General features: G+C 40.1%; 1 protein-coding gene across 1 annotated transcript in view; it reads left to right on the forward strand.

Moving 5' to 3' along the window:
• Positions 1–5,304: 5,304 nt before the first annotated feature.
• NECTIN3 (nectin cell adhesion molecule 3) overlaps positions 5,305–17,950 on the forward strand; it is a 126,675-nt gene continuing 114,029 nt past the window's right edge. Inside the window, exon 1 of the mRNA XM_027077684.2 lies at positions 5,305–5,870. Coding sequence (XP_026933485.1) covers positions 5,711–5,870 — 160 coding nt within the window. The 5' untranslated portion in view covers positions 5,305–5,710. The remainder of the gene's footprint in view (positions 5,871–17,950) is intronic.

The raw sequence follows: 17,950 nt of genomic DNA on the forward strand, positions 1-17,950 counted from the left end.
TCCCATGATCTACAAGATAAAATCTAAACGTCTTTGTAAGATTTGAAAGCTCCCTGCCCACCTAACTTCATTTTTACCTTGCTTGCTAATTCCGCTCTTCAGGTCACCCTCTAGCAGCAACGTAATACTTGTGGTTTCCAAAACATGTCATACTCTGTCATGCCTCTGTATACTTCTATTTGTCTTTCTCCTATTCCCTCTGCTGCTTTTACCCCATCCATATGGAAAATTCCTGGTCATTCTTTCAGACTGTTCAAATGTTATCGTTTATCTTAGGGCTTCCCTGTCTTTTGTAGGCAGATGTGGGACCCTTCCCTTGCTTGTAAGAATACTGTTACTGTTATTTGGGGTCAGGACTTGGATTGTTTTCATCCCCGACACTTAACATCGAATCCAGCACATTGTAGCCCAATCATCTTTGCTAAGTTAGCCTACCGTTTTACCTAACCTCCCATAATGCTATGGCGTAACTCTTCTTTCTGCCTCAATACCAGTTCCTCAAATGTATTCTATGGAACTCTAGTGCCCCTACAAAAGACTTGTATATTATAGAGTTAGGCTTTAGAGAGCTATGTGAAATGTACATTTTGTTTTCATTGTAGTTTTAGGAAAGAAGTTCATTTTTTCTTTTCCCTGACAGTCTCTTATCTTTAGTTCCGTAATGATTCTCAAGGGCAAGCAAGTTTTGTAAAAGAAATAAATCACCTAAATCACCTAAAATGAGCAATTTCTATTTGTTTTTACCATGATCTAGATAAAGAACATCAGCAACAACAAAAACAAATCATATGCATATACAACTAAAACATTAACACAATTACCACCAAATTTACTTATTTCAAACCCACCTCTGTTTAACCTGGATTATTGCCAACGAAATAGAACACATTTTGCCTGTTGTTTTTATTTACATTGGCAGATTGGCATTGGTTCTGTTATTTTAAACAGTTTGACTTAGAGAAAACTGTTACAAGGGAAAGTTTTGGGAAATAGTCACTGAAAAAGTAAAGCACCAATCAAAATCCAATCAGGAACACAGGAACCATACTATGGTACTGAGGGAATTTAATAATAGGGTATTGTTCCCCAGGGGTTGGAGAGGGTCTCCACACCCTAAAGAGGGACATTGAGGTAATCCAGTGATGTAAATTTTAAGGAGTCATTTTTACCTTTAGAGCAGGTAAACAAAAGGAAAAGGTTGGGTTATTAAAGCTCAGAGGAGGGTTCCTGTTGAGTGAGGGCTCAAACTTCTGAGCGGTGGGCACTGGCCAGTGCTGGTTCTTAGAGTATACAAGGATGAGGCTGGAACCAACCGGTGATGACAGTGAAAAGGGCTGTTACTCCTGACGGGATGCTGTTAGGAGCAGGAAGCAAACAGAAAGGAACGTCTCTTTTCCCCTCTGCCTTCCACCCTCCCTCCAGGGACTTCTATTGATAGAACCCACCAGGAAGCCAGCTGGCAAGGGAGACATATAGTTTGGAAAGCCCCAACCCCAGTATTACAAACCCAGAGTGTGGAAGGGTCAATAGGGAGTAGAGAGATGATAGCTTAATACATAGCATTAGGAGTAATTAGAGTCATAAGTAATGGTCATTAATCATCTTCCAGCTTAAAAACTTCAACATGATCATATACTCCAAGACCTTAAAAATTAATAAATTAATATTCTTCTGTTGGGTTTGTCTACAATTAAACATACATTAGAATATGTTATGTCACTACATTTATCATTTAGTCGTCTGGGATGACATAAGTCTGGGACTTAGATGGCAGATATTGTTTTAGATGTTTGTGTTTCAGTATAACATGTCAGATTGTGAGTGCAATGAAGGAAATAAAGCAAGTTAAGGGGGATACGAACTGGGGGTAGGGACACCTCTTTCATATAGGGTGGTGATAGAAGATCTCAATGATAAAGTGAAATTTGAGCAAAGATCCAAAGGAAATATGAGGGAGAAAGCAGTATGAATATATAGGTGTGGGGGGGATCCTTTCAGTGGAAAACAGTTGCATTTGATAAATGCAAGATTGGTGAAGATCTTGTAAGTAGGTGGACTTTTTTGTGGGTTTACAGTTTAACTATTTGCATAGTTCTGCTTTAGAAGACTGCGATTCTAGTAGGGTAACATCAACTTATTATCAAACATAGTACCAAGTTCAAACATTCCACAAAGCATTGCTCATCTCTTCCGCTGAGGGAGAAGCTATACTTCTTCACGCAGCAGGTTATAAAAAATTTGCTGATGGTGAGGGGAATAAGCTGAGTACATAATGGCCCACCTTCCCTATAAAATACTTTCTTTGTTTCAGAGTCAGCTATGAAATTCCAATAATAGTCTCAAACCTTTAATTTGGATTATCTGAGTAAATGTAAAATGCCCAGCACTGTACATAATTACTTCTTTGTTAAGATGTCAACCTTTGTTTTTTAGTTAAGAATTAATGAACCTCGATAATTGGCCAACAGTCTTTGAGGCAGAAAGTGGGATGGACACCATCAATACACTTAACCCAAAACAATGAAATCATTGTTGGCAGTAGGATCATGTTGCCTTTTGTTCAGATAATTTTCTTCTTGGAAAATACATGCATACTTTGGATTTAATGGTGCCAGAAATATTAATAAGTTAGCTATAATTATTTCTGAACCAGTTTGTCACTCAAACAATAAAGGTGAACTTACCTGTAAAGTTAGGCAACTAAAAGGATATAAAACCCAGTAATACTCTCATGACAAAGGTTTTGTTTTTAAAGTCAACAGCAATTCTGGCCCTGGAGAGAAAATGAGCTGTACCGTACAATATAAAATCTCTTTTTGCAGCTAGTAATAATTTCCAACAGGAAGGTTTGGGGTGAGTATGTCTTCATTTGAGGACAATGTAATTTAAGACTGGACACTTTGAAAGTAGAAATTTGAGGTACCTCAGTAAATTTGTTTTTAACTTTAAAAGGAATCTTGAGGGGTCAGTGTGCCAACTGGAAGGCAAGAACTTGGTTCTGGCAGAAAAATCACCCCATACAGCTTACATTTTCAATTAACCTCTGTGCCTAGGTTCCTCTTTGGGAAGGGATAACAGTCATTGTTGCCTTCCATGGGAAGCCTGTACTTTGACATCCTGGCTGAAGATGTTATATCAACACAAGCGATTAACATTAGAACATAATGCATGTATGCACCTAAAACACCAGCATGGTGCTCTTTTAATGCTTATATAACATCTATAAATACTGCTCTTCCACGCTCTCTCTTCACTTTAGGTCAGAGGAGAGTATAATCATAACATGTCACTAATCCAATTTCTCAAAATATGGAGGAAATATATTTTTTAAAGCTCCGTATCATCCTTTTGAGAAGCACTAAACCTGCTAATCCCTCATGGTCTCTGTAGCAATTGCACAATGGCCCCCCATGTTAAGCCTTTGGCATCTTTTCAAATGTTGGCTAAATTACTTCTCCTGGAAACTGGACCGATCATGGTAAGGCCAGTGGAATGAAATTGGCTAGCGATATTAAAATTTTGGTTGTTTAACATTTAACTGACTCTCAACAACGTGTCTAAGTGTTATCTAAACAGATAATTAGCTAGTCGCTGCACAGTGGGCTTTATCTAAATTTAGCAGTGAAATTAGGTTTAGAGAATGAGAAAATAGGAAAAGAAATTTTCTCAAGGGAAACGGTGGTGTCAGCACAGCTGAGGAATGTCACAATAGCTACATTTCGTCAATTACGATCATCATCAGGGGTTCTCCAGTAGAGACGCAGGACAAGGTTTATTCACAAGCGCATCCTGAGGATAGGCGATGGAAAGGAGTGGCTGGAGGAGACAGGCTTACAAGGGACGACAGAGACAGGCAGAGAAAGAGAAGAGAAAGGGGGTGGAAGAAGAGAAGGCACTAAACCAGAGCGCTGGGAGACAGGATGGGAGGCGGAAGTTAAGAAAAAAAGAGAGGTAGGCAGGGGTAGAATGGTGTGTAGCTTTGGAGGTGAGTAAAACATTGCAAATCAGTGGGTGGAGGGTGGGGGAACCCTAGTGATGGAAGGGGCGTGCTCTTGGCGGCAGGCAAGCATTAGTTTTAGCTGCGATAGGCGGCTAAATCCTTGTTCGACTTTTCTTCTTATTGGAGCCACATTTACGACTATCTGGTGGAGATAGCAGGACCTACATACAATTAGTTAATGGTATCAGGACTGAGGACGTGTCTTCTGCCTCCAGCACCCCTCGGGACAGTCCAAACTGTCCACCGCCCCAGCAGAACCGCCAGGGGCTGTGGCTTCAAGGTCAGGCCACCAGGGCTGTGCGTGGCGGGTGGATGAAGAGGGCAGAGCGCGCAGCCATCTGGCGTGAGGGAGGGTCGTGGTGGAACCCAGACCTCTTAGGGCCAAATGCTTAACACTTCCCCAGGTCCCTTTACCGCGGTCAGCTCAAAGGAAAACAAGCAATGAAAATAAAATTACACGTGCGAACATGCAAATGAAACAAAACCAAAGAAAAACACCACCGCACTCTAGGCGCTCCGATGGGGGAATCCATGGCCTCCTGTTGCCAGTCGCCCGGCGAGGACAGCGGACAGCCCGGCGGCCGGAGAAGCAAGAGCGAGAAAGCAAACCTTCTGGGGGCCCCTCTCCTCGCTCGGCTCCGTTGACCCCTCCACCAAACCGCCCTCCCAAGAGAAAGGAGCAAGAAAATTGCCTGTGCAAACAAGCCTCGGAAGGCTGGGGAAAGTGGGGCTGGGAAGAAAGAAGGGATTCGGAGAGCGCCGCTGTCCCGGGAAGCAGGAAGGAGAAAGTCTCTCCTTTCAGCCCCCTGCGTCCCTGGCGAGGAGGGAGATGACTAGTTCTCCAGGCTGTGTTCAGCTTCCTAGACAGGGACCTTTAGCGTGGGCAACGGAAGGGCAGCCCATCCTGCCATTCCCTCCTCACCACTCCCCCTCCTCCTGCCCCGGCACCCCGCCAGAGGGAGAGCGCGGCCGGGGCGAGGCGAGCAGCCAGCACGATTGTCCCACCGCCCTCCGCCTCCGTCAGCGCCGGGGCAGCGGTGGACCCGCGAGGGGCGGAGTGGGCGAGACCATTGGAAACATTTGGAAGGGGGGACGAGGCGGGGACGAGGCAGGAACGAGGGGCGGGGCCTACTAACCTATTCCAGATTTTCCTGTCCTCTTGAAAGCCCTGCTTTGGGAGAAACCCGTTATCAAAGTGGAGAGAAGAGATTTTTTTTTTTTTTTTTTTGAAGGGGGAGGAGCGTGTGTAGGAGGGCGGGGTGGGAGGAGACGCGGCTTGCAGTCGGCGATCAGACGGGAGCTGGAGTTGTGCAGGGAGGGCGGGAGAGTCCCAGCGCCGGCTCTGAGGGTCGGCTTCCTCTCCCCCTCCCGTGCGGGGCGGGGTGGTGCGTTCCGAGTTCCCAGGAGTTCGAGGCGGGCGGGTGCCGGGGGGAGGGGAGTGGCGGCGGCGGCGACGGCAGCGGCGGGCGGCTCCCGCCTCAGCCTAGGCAGTGGCGTCGGCGAAGGCAGAGTCGAGGCAGCCGCGAGCGCTCGGCTGAGTGTCAGCCGGTGGCGACGGCTCAAGAACTGGGAGTTGGGGACGCGCGCGCCGGACCTTCCGCCGCCGCCGTTGCCGCCGCGGCCGCTGCTGCCGCCGCCCAGAGCCTAAGGCGCCGGGGCCGGGGGAGCAGGGGGGGCGGGCGAGCGAGAGGGCCGGGGGGAGGGTGGGGGATGGCGCGGACCCCGGGGCCGGCCCCGCTGTGTCCCGGAGGCGGCAAAGCACAACTTTCCTCCGCTTCTCCCCCCGGGGCCGGGCTCTTGCTGCCACCCCCGACGCCGCCGCCGCTACTGCTGCTGCTCTTCCCGCTGCTGCTCTTCTCCCGGCTCTGTGGTAGGTGAACCTCGGCGGCCGGCGCGGGCTGAGGGAGGCGCGACCGAGGGTCCCGGCTCCACCGCCGGCCGGCGCGGGCCGCCCTCCGGGGCGGTAAGGCGGTTGTGCTCGGCGGTTGACTGCGCTAGAGGGTGCCGCGGACTTTGGCTGGAAACTTTTCGCCGCGCCCGGGGCGAGGCCCGGGAAGGGCCGGGGCCGGCGAGTGCTGCGCCGGGCGGCCGGCCGGCCGCTCCCCTCCCCCGCTCGCCGCTGCCCGATGCCGAGTGCTGGGTGCGCGGGGAGCTCCTTCGTGTTTGCTCCGGGAACCGTTACTTCCTCGCTCATTCGCGGAGGAAGTCGAGAGCGCGGACTTCTGGGCTGGGGCGAAGGTGCCGGGCTGCACGTTTGCCGCCTCCTTTTTTCCCTGGTGAAACTTGAGCTGTGAGTCCAGATACCTCCAGGGACCAGAGCCCGACGGGATGAAGCCGTAGGCTCCCAACCCCTCCTGGCCTCCCGCTCTGGAGAAGGCACCATGTTAGCCCACCCTGCAGCATTCCTTACAGTTCTCTTCCGTCCTCCGGCCCGGTTCTGCCCCGGCAGCCTCTGGATCGCTTTGCATTGAGCCCGTCGCTGCCTTCCAGTTTATGGGACGTCTCTCACACTGTCCATGTTTATTATAGCGAACGCTGTTTGTCCTCAGGACTTCGATTTGTGTGTTAAATACCTGATTGCATCGATTGTGCTCTGGCTGTTCAGATTAAAACAGACCCCACGCCTCGTCCCCTCATTTTATGTTACAGTTTTCCTATCACATTTGGGGGCTAGTCTCTGTAAATTCTGTTCCTAGGTATCCGAGACTAGAAATCCACTTGTTATAAGGATCCTGTAAAAAAAAAAAAAAAATCTGGCGCCTCATGCAAGAGAGATGGACTAAGTGATCATTAATGGAAGGCGGTGATTTGGGAACGTGAGGCCACACCAGTTTGGGGGGATTAGCTTTGGCTTTTGGTAATACCGAAATACTGCAGGAAGTTATTCATTCGAACACTCAACTTGGTGAGGAAGGTGAAGCAAAACTTAACGCTTGCGCAAAGATTAGTGTAGCTAAGACATTTTTATTGGTACATAAGGCTGCTGTTGGATCTGTGTTTAGTGGGATTGTAAATGAAACCAGAAGTTTCATTAGTGTTTATTAAAAGGAGAGATGTGTGCGGATTTCTGAGATGGTGTGATTTAGAAGAAAGAGAGTCCTGTTCCGGGAGGTGTGTCAGGGTAGTTGGTTTATGAGGGGAGGCAGAGTTTTCAAGAGATTGAATGCCCCTTATAGGCTGAGAATCTCCTCTACCAATTCACCACCGCGTTTCAAGCACGGTAATGAAAGTTTCTGATTTACAGGGTATATAGCCTGATAAGTGGCTTGTTATCTAATCTGCATTGTTTCTGTATCTCCACTCCCCAGCTGTTTGGTTCCACAACACAGTTCTTAATGCTGCTACCTCTGTAAATTGATGCAAGATTCTACGTTGAATTTGTATACTGTTCTTTGCCATTAGAGAAGATGGTGGATTACAGTTGAGTGGGAGAAAAGTTGGAGAGGGTGTTAACAGTTTACTATCCTGATTTAGATTGTGTTAAGGACTAAGTGAATATTATTTGTACCTCTAATAAAGGCTTATCTTGCTAAGCAAAGCCTTATAGAAGACTGAAACTAGGTGACATGTGCGTGTAATCAAAGATACTGAATTTGAATAATAACTTCATAGTGCTTGTTCAAGGGCTTGTACAAGGGTTGATTACTTTAGAAGGAACACACGGTTTTCATGCAGAAGAAAGGTGTGTTTTTCTTTAAATCCTTTTTGGTGATGTGCTATTGGAGGGGCTTGATATTTTTATTTAAGGTCCTAAAAATTCAAGCAGTATAGGCAAATGGACTGTGATTTAGAGCAGGTGTAAATTCAAGTTTTTAGAGTCAATTTTGCTGGTAGTTGTAGAGACAGGCACTAGGTTTGTGTTTCTGTGCACTGTTCTTTTAAAGAGCTTCCTTTTCTGGCTTGTAGTGTTAATAACACCCTAATTTGTGAACCCTTATGACAAGTTTTTTTTTTTTTTTCCATCAACCTCTCTCTATTTTAGAATTCAGTCTTTGAGTAGGGCACAGTTGTCCTGACTTATGGGTGCTTAGTAAGTATGGAAGTAGAATTGTCTTCATGTAACCTATTTGTTGATTTGACATTCGTAGCACTCCTTACAAGGTTTTGCGTGTACTAATGTTTGAGTAGTCAGTTTTAGAATTGAAAAGATTTTTAGGCTTTAAAGAGGTGATTGTCTGATGATTTGTTAATCAGAATATTTTACTTGTTTGACACGTAGTTTTTTTTCTTTTTGCTGCTTTTTTGGATATGCTGCTCACATGTAGCATGACCTTAACTATGCTCAACATCTGCAATGTCATCTATTAGTACAAGATAATTTTTATGTCCTGTTCATGTGCTAAAACAAAACCCTTGCAACTGGTAGATTTGATATTCTGAAAGGTGTAAAAAATTACATATATTTGCTGTTTTGAGGGTGTATACTATCTGTCTTATTGGAAGAACTGAACTTTTAAAGTGAGAATTTTACAGGTTTACAAACTCTGGTTTTTGTTTATTTGTTTGTTTTGTTTTTTAAGCCTGAGAAATTCTTAGGTATAAAGGTCAAGGGGACTAGATTTACAACATCAAGTTACTTGATAAGTCCCATTTATTTAAATCCCATTTTTCTAGAATTCCATATTTCTTTTTTTTTTAATTGAAGTGTAGTTAACACACAGTGTTAAATTAGTTTCAGCTATATTTCTTTATGATAGCAATATTCAGTTCATATGTGATCAGGTTTATCTCACTTTCCTTCCAACATTCTTCTTGAAAGGTAGAGACTGTTAGCAGGGGTATGGTATCAATGAAGGAGATAATAAAGCCTGTTTGGTCTTTGTCCATTCCTATTTGAATCTAGGATTCCATGACTTCACATTTTCATCAAGGTTTTATTTAATGATAAATGACGATAAAGAAGATCTATTATTAAATTGAATCTTGAACAGCACTTTCAGTACTTTCTGTATTCCTGGCACTTGATAGGCACTTGGGGACATAAAGCATGAATAAGGCAGAGTTCTGGCTTCAAGGAGCTTACAGCATTGTGATAGACATGAAGACAATTGTTGATTATAGGACAGTCAAGTGTTTATGATAGAGATCTGCATGAGGTACTGTGGGGTTGCCCAGAAGAGGGATTCCAAACGCGTTAGGTAAAGATAAATGTGAATTGTGAGAAGTAAAATTACTTTTTAAAATCAGTGAGGCAGATCTTAGTGGGATTAGACATTGTGGTAGGTGGTAGAAGTTTGTTCCTGTCTCTTTCTGATCTTTATTGTTTAAATACTAAATGGGCAGTTTGATTCTGAAAAACAGGTTGCCACTTAATAGCTTTGTGAATTGTTGGCAAGCTATTTAACCTCATCTTAAAAAAAAAAAAAAGATATCACCTTGTGTGTAGAGTTGTTGAGAGAACTAAGTCAAAGAATAAAATAATAAAACAGTGCATGGAATATGGTAAACATTCAAGTGTTAGTAGCATTGCACATTATAAACTAACTTGCCTGGTATTTGCCATTCTTCAGTTCTACCCTAATGTCTTGAATTGAGTTTTCGAGGTAATTAACTTAATCTATTTGCACTTTACAGCTTTTTTTTTTTTTTGAATGTGTAGCGCAGTCAGTGCTCTTTAAATATTTGTTAAATTTGTTTCAGATAAATAATCAGAAGACCAATTCTTAGAATATGAGGATACAGTGAAATTAACTTTTGTAATTGTATGGAACCAAGTTGAATCTTCCCTTGATGATGTGGAATGCATTTTAAGATTTGGCAGTTCCCTAAGGTCACTTGGAATGTATTGAAAATGTAGAGTTGGAGAAAAGTGTCACAAGTAAGCTTCTAACTTATCAAGTTACTGATAGTATCAGGTTGGAGCCTATAATATGTACTGCCCATATAAATCTTTCCGCATTCTTAGCAGATATAATTGGAAAGTGAACCAAATTTAAAAGTAAGCAAAAAACCCCAGACCTTCCTTTCTTGTATTTAGCCATAGCATCAGAAATAGGAACTGGAAAAAGCTGGGCAATTTTATATTTGTGTGTGCATGTGTGTATTTACTGTCTTGTTTATTTCATTATGCTTAAATATATTTAATTTAGCGATTCAGGAACTCTAATGGGCATTTTGCGTTTGTATAGTTAAGAAGTTAAACTTATGACTTCTTGCCTATTATTTGAAAATTACTGAAGAGAAGCTGGCTAGGATACCTTTGTTAAAAAATAGAGTATTTTGACATTTTGTGATTTGCCCCTTTAAAATTAGAGTAAATAACATATTGTTATAGCATATTCTATAATCCATTAAAGTCCTTATAACAGTTCATAGTAAGGACTAACTAGTTTGTGAAAGATGTGGCATTTAATTAATAATGGCTATTAATATATAAATTTAGGATAAAATCAATCCTTAAGTTAGTAATAGAATGATTATTAAAGATGATTTTATGTTCCAAGCATTCAGGTCCAAAAATGTAAGTACCATAAATGTCATACTTTTGATTACCTTTTGTATTTTTATCTAAAATTTTTTAAAGTCTTGACTATGTATCCTTTCCTGAATTTCATAAAACTTAAGATTTCTATTTTTTTTTTAAGTTTATTTATTTTGAGAGAGTGAAAGAGCGAACACTTATGGGGGAGGGACAGAGAGAGAATCGCAAGGAGGCCCAGGAACCATGAGATAATGACCTGAGCTGAAATCGAGAGTTGGATGCCTAATGGACTGAGCCACCCAGGCACCCCAAGATTTCTGTTTTTATACTAGGTTCTGACATTTAATAATTTATTTAAATAAAATTTATCCTGACTCTTTATCAAGGGTGAGCCTTAATTTTTTTCCTAAATGACTCAATTATTATACTATAGATAATTCATTTAAAACTTTAGTGAGAGCTTCCCCTTATGACTTTGGAAACAACCATATTGCAGGTACTGTAGTCTATTTTATACTCATGCTATACTATTTTTAGTACTATTTTATAATAGTACTACACTGTTTTAGAAACGATCTTGTATTGCATACTTAATCTCAATTTTACGTATTCTCTTTCATATAGCATACAGGGTGATTGTTTTTCTTGTAGTCCTATTTACTGCCCAACATTCATTCTGCTAATTAAGATGAGTAGGAGAGAACTACCTGTTGCATTGTGTAGATATTCATAAACTGGAATTTGAGGCATGTGTAAAAATATGCCATCTCATAACTGGATTAAGTGGCTAAGAATTGGCAGTATGTCTTTCAGCACTTCAGATGATTATTTTGTAGGTGTAAGATAGTAAATTATACCTGTGGATCTATAGATAGGAAAGTATTTTTTAAAAAACTTTGATTTCCTTGAACTTTAATGGCTTAGAGAAATCAAACTTGTTCTTATTTTAAGTAGGTTAGCTTTGCACTGAGTGGAGGCTTTTTAAGCTCTCAGCTTAGGGTTATTCAGAAGAAATAAAGTTAAAAGGAAAGGCGGTGCTATAAATCACTGTTCTCAGCTAGCCAGGGTCAGCAGAAGTAGGGTGTGCAGTTGGGTTCAAATCTTAGTTACTAGGGAATCTTTTTCAAGTAACATTCAAACAGGCTCCACTGTGGATTTACTGGATTGACAATTTTTGCAAGAGGGGTGGGGAGTAGAGCCTGGGGACTGGGACATTTGTAGTTTGAGAGACATCTTCAGATGATTCTCTCTTCCCTTGATGAGTGCTCTTTATTACATTTAAATTTATGATTTGACCAGATGTGGTTCTTCTTCTGAAAGAAATATTCCACTCTTTTGTTCACTAATGTATCAGAAGTGCTTGGCATATAGTAGGCACTCAAATTTCTTTATTTCAGGAGTTTAATAGCAAAGTCAAATTTAAACTAGCACTGTCCAGTAGAAATATAATATGAGCCATACACAGAATTTTAAGTTATCCTTATGCCACATTAGAAATAGTAAAAGGAACAGGTGAAATTAACCTTAATCATGTATTTTATTTAACACAGTATAACCAAAATATCATTTCACTGTGCATTTGATACTAAAAAATTGAGATGTTTTACATTTTCCTTCCTAGTTAAGTCTTTGAAATTTGGTATGTATTTTAACTTACAGATTGTTATTTAAACTAGCTGTATTTGATGTGCTCAGTAGTCACATGTGGCTGGAGGCTACCATATTGGACAGTGCAGGCCTAAACTATATGTGTCTCTGAAGTAGGTAATGCCTGTCCCTGGTCCTTACTCATAAGGCCTAAAATAATATTACTCTTCCTGCCTACCTAGTGAAATTCTGAAATAGCTGGTTTAAGATCAGTTTTCTCTGTGAAGCCTTCCCTCACCACTTCTTGACTAAAGTGAGCTTTTCTTCTTTCTAGTTACTCTTACATTTGTTATGTAGTATTTAATTATAAGTTGTTTTGTAATGTGTGCTCTTTGCAGTAGAGATCTTGCCTCATGCTTCATTGTATGTATCATAACAAGTATTGTAATAAACAAAGATTATTTTTCAAACTATATAGATTTTATTAACATTTGCTTTTTTGCCCATTAATAACTGTTTAAGGAATTGACCAAATTTGCTGTAACATAATTGGCATGAAGAGAATACTTGGTTAGGATTTCATCTTCCATATTGAAGTAAAATAATGAAATAAAATAGAATAATAGCTATAATAAGTAGCTATGAAACTTTTGTGAACTTGATTTTATTTCTTATCTGATCCTAGATATCTTTCATTCCTTAGTCCCTGGACGTCTACCCTCTTTTGTGTTTAATAATGTGACATGTGGTCATTAGAGGAAAAAGCACACACATTCTATTCACTTTTTTTTTCCTTCATGTTTTTAGGTTTAAAGCAACGTTTGCCAAAGTGTTTCTGTTGAATTCAAGTCTCAGAAGATATGTTTCTGGGATAAAATACTGTGGTTAGATAGACTTGGGAATGGAAAAAAAACCAGCTATATAACCCGCTTATGTGAAGTCACTATATGCATTAATATACTAATAGCTTAAAAAATTATTCCATAAAATATACTGTTTTACAAACTAATTAAAAAAAATATTTTTTGTGTAATACCTGTTACATTGCAGAAGCTATGTTGTACAGAACACACTCAGAAGTATATCCCTAGAGGGATTTGTATATTTGATATTATTCCTATTTTGACAGTCCTATTCCTACTTTCCTAGATGGGGGGGAGTGAATACATACATATTGTCTAATAAGCTAGAAGAGGTTGGTAGGTTTTAAAGATGTTGCTTGATGAGATAGTTCTTCATTGGCTTTTCTTTTTTTTCTAAAAATTCGTTTTTGCTGTCTTTAGGTTTGTGTCTTTATTCCCCATTGTCTTACCCATTTTGAATCGAGATGTTTGCAAAATTGATCTTCTAGGAGGAATACAGTTTTTTTCCTTTGGTATTGTAAAATCAGCTGTGCATTATTTATCTCAGGGTATATGTAGTTTAAACAGCTTATGTGTGACATGCCTCACTTTGTGTATATCACATCTCACCCTGAATTTGAATTTTCAAAATAAAGTGTAAGATTAAGATACCTAATCTGTTTTGTAATGGAAATATGTCAGTGTTGTTATTGGGAAGGACCTGAAAAAACCAAGAGGCAATTATAAATATAGGTGCATACAACTGAGACTCCAACTCAGTGTTGAGAACATTGTATACAATTAACAATGTGCTTGATGCCTTTTTTGAGAGTGCAAGCAGGGGAGGGGCAGAGAGAGAGAGGGAGTCACAGAATCTGAATCAGGCTCCAGGCTTTGAGCTGTCAGCACAGAGCCTGACTTGGGACTTGAACTCATGAGCTATGAGATCATGACCTGAGCTGAAGTCTGATGCTCAACCTACTGAGCCACCCACATGACCCTGTGCTTGACCCTTCTAATGTCTTCACTTTAGAGGAAAACCAAAAATGTTAATGAAATAGTAGTATTGGTGAACTGTGGTTCACAATCATATTCATATAGTAACTATTTCTATGTGTTATCCATGATAGACATGATTGTCATTATTACTAGATTATCTTAGGCTGTTTTGAAACTTATTAATATGATTTCTAATTTAGTCTTAGCTACTGTGGGCTAGATTAAGATTCATTTCATAAGTGTCCTGTCATTATGAACTCCAAATTCCCTTCTAATTTGATTCAGATTAGAGATAATCATTCATGGCTAGAAGTTCAATTTAAATATTGGCTAAGTCACACCATTAAACTGTCTAGTTTTTAAATGTGCTTAGGGATACCCTGGTTACTTTATTTTAAATGCAAAATTTTTAAAAGCTTCTCTATTTTATTTATTTTTTATTGAAGAGATTCAAGTGGGAGAAGGTACTTAACTACAGTTTTATCCTTCTCATTACGGACATAGGGCTAGAACATCATAGCATTTTTCACTAAACCATGAGTCTGCATATGTTAATGTCTCTAGCAGCTGTTCTGAACCTCAGATTTCTGCTTGTTAAAGTTAAGAGATAAAAAATTACCACGAACAAAAACCTTGAGTAACATGTTCAAATAATCCGCTTGTATTGACTGTCAACTTTTATAGTAGCTTCTCCATTCCTATAAGCATTGTAAGTATATGATTATAAATCTATGATTATTTTATACAGCTTTGGCTAGTTCATCTGAAAACCAGAATGAACTTTAATATTGAAGTATAATGGTAAGGAATTCCTATTCTCTTTCAAATTGTTACTTCTCTTTGTTGTACACTAGTACAATGTCAAAGATTTATTTATTTTTTTCTTTTAAAGCTGGTATAGCTTCTATGGTTACCAGACTGATTTTGAATAATAAAAGAAGGCATATCAAGGCCAGAATTAATAACACTAATGAAGACACCTATTCTTAGGAAGAAATAAGACTGGTTAACTATTGACATTCTTTTCCACATTTAAGATTGTGAAAACCATTTCAAGTTTTAGATTCGTAAGAGTTAGCAATTTTTGGTGGCTATTTTGAAGCCATGGATTGCTTATCAAACTTATTTTTCCGTATGTGTATAAAAGGATCTGGACATTGACGCAGTTTTGTTATATTGATTGTGAAAATGTTTAAATATATAAGTAGTTGGTGAAATTTGTATAGAGCATGCAAAAAAAGTCTCTTGCTTTGTAAAAGTTTGAATCCTAACAACATCTGCTAAACTATAAAAACAACTCTGAAATTGCCTAAGAAAAATGCAGATCTTTGAGGATACTACTATTGCTTTGCTGCCCTCTACAGTCATCTAAAATAATCGCTCTTGATTTTTCTTCCATCAGATGATTAAAATACTTACGTGACCTGTGAGTCGGTTGAGTAATATTTACTGTTAAAATATATTTTTTAGTTAGTCACAATAGTTGATCCATACCTATAATGCAAAAACTAAAGGACTTAGAATTGGAGCAGGGGATAAATTGGGGACTGAGCGTCAATCAGAAAATAGGTAAAACAACACCAACTGAGAGCTAGGTGGTTAGAAGATATCACAGTGAAATAAGACATGGTGGTTGGTCCCAAGTTTATAGACCTATTGGTAAGACTAACTGTATGTTAAAATATATACAAAAAAAGGTGTTTGTAAAAACGTTGCAAGTAGTATGGTACAGCCTAAAAGAAAGATCAGTAAGACCTGGAAGAGTCAAGGAAAGCTAAGTAGAGGAGACGAAACTTTTGAGTTGTGTCTTCAAGAATGGATTAAATTCAGACAAGTAAAACAGGGTTATATTAAAACACAAAGGATCTGTTACACAGAAAGGGCTATGCAAGGGGCCTTGGAGTCTTTGCACTTAATAAATGTAAATTTTAATTGTGAGATTTGGAATTAGTAGTGTGTGTGTGTGTGTGTGTGTGTGTTAAGTCCAGTTACTTAGCCTCTCTGCCTGTTTCATCCCTAAAAAATTGGCTAAGTACTTCATTTACAGAGTTGCTGTGAAAATTAAATGAACTCCTTAAACTACACAATATAGTGCTTTATAAATACAACTAACAATAATGCAAGGGAAAGTGAATTGTCTTATATTAGAAATATAAAAGTATTGTGGGATTATAGAAGAAGGAGCAGTTTTACTGGCAATGGAAGAAGACTTAATAGAAGGCCTAATTTTGTAGCTGAACCTTGAGGGAAGAATTTAGATTTCCATTTGTGAGGGAAATTCAAAGAGAAAGAGGGCATTCCAGGCTGAAAAGATCACTGGACTGAGAATTCTGTGGAAGGAATGTTCCCGTGTGGTTCAAGCATGAGCTTTTTGTAGGGAAGTCATGGATTTTTAAATACTTTACTGATGCTGAGGAGAATGTGTATGGTAGGCAGTGAGGAGCTTTTGAAGGCAAGTAACTACTGAATCTGTCTGATTTGAGGATGTTGTATTGCTCTGATCGCAGCGTATAAGATATATTGGAGATATGAGAGACAAAAAGGAATAGCCATTATAATCGTTCATGGAAGAGAAGGTTGTGAAGACAAATAGCATTTTGGTAGAAGGCTTGAATGGAGTGATGGATCTGAGTAGATTACCTAGTGTTTGGATATCATAGTGGGTGAGAAAGGAAGAGTTGGATCTGAACTTAATGCTTCTCTTTTGAATGGCTAGAAAAGTATGGTAAAGGTATTGATTAGTTTTAGTCCAGTAACATTTTGGAGGCAATTAAATTGCGGTATCTTTGGGACATATTTTATTTTTTTTATTTTTTAATGTTTTTAATATATGAAATTTATTGTCAGATTGGTTTCCATACAACACCCAGTGCTCATCCCAAAAGATGCCCTCTTCAGTGCCCATCACCTACCCTTCCCTCCCTCCCACCCCCCTATCAACCCTCAGTTCTCAGTTTTTAAGAGTCTCTTATGCTTTGGCTCTCTCCCACTCTAACCTCATTTTTTTTCCCTTCCCCTCCCCCATGGGTTTCTGTTAAGTTTCTCAGGATCCACATAAGAGTGAAAACATATGGTATCTGTCTTTCTCTGTATGGTTTATTTCACTTAGCATAACACTCTCTAGTTCCATCCAGGTTGCTACAAAGGGCCATATTTCATTCTTTCTCATTGCCACGTAGTACTTCATTGTGTATATAAACCACAATTTCTTTATCCATTCATCAGTTGATGGACATTTAGGCTTTTCCCACAATTTGGCTATTGTTGAGAGTGCTGCTATAAACATTGGGGTACAAGTGCCTTAGGGAAATATTTTAGAGCTGTAGTTGGAAATTTATTATGAGATGGTGGAAATAATATGTGGAGTTGGGAATTACCAGGATTGAGATATTGGGAACAGATGAATTTTTAGAGAGAAGGCAGAGGGGGAGGAGAGAAGGAGGGAGAAGAGAAGGAAGAAAGGAAAGAGAAGTGGGCAGGGGACTGGGAAAAATTGTCAAGGTTGAGGTATTTTAATTGGATAAGAAGGAGGGAGAGGGGAAATCATCTGGAAAAAAAACTTACTTGATAAATAGACCAATATATTTAGTAGTTAAGAGGAGTGCATGGATGACCCAGTAATTTAGTAAAAGTGGTTAGGAGAGGTCAAATTCCAAAACGTTAACAAATGAGGGGACGGTGAAGAAGTAGTAAGGTATGGCCCACTCTTGGGAAAGAGAAAGAGTAATTTGATGGGGGAAGAATAATGTATCAGTTGTTATGGGCTGAATGTTTGTCATCCCCAAATTGAGATATTGAAGCCCTAACTCCCAATGTGATGGCATTAGGAAGGGTTCTTTGGGAGGCAGTTAGATACCAGGTGGTTCACGTACGGAAATCAGGACCCAAGGGAGGCTAGACATCTAGAACCATACCCAGAACCACAGCCAAGATAATGTCAAGGGACAGTCTGTCAAGGTCATTGCTTTTTGCTTCTTGAGACACTGGAGGTTATATACAGCTTTGCCTCTTAGACTGGCATTGCTGCTCTTAGAGATTGGATATTGTTATTACCATAGCACAAGGGACTATACTTTCCATGGGTGTCCATTACAGAAAGTT

The sequence above is a fragment of the Acinonyx jubatus genome, chromosome C2 (assembly GCF_027475565.1).
Source record: "Acinonyx jubatus isolate Ajub_Pintada_27869175 chromosome C2, VMU_Ajub_asm_v1.0, whole genome shotgun sequence".
Taxonomy (NCBI): domain Eukaryota; kingdom Metazoa; phylum Chordata; class Mammalia; order Carnivora; family Felidae; genus Acinonyx; species Acinonyx jubatus.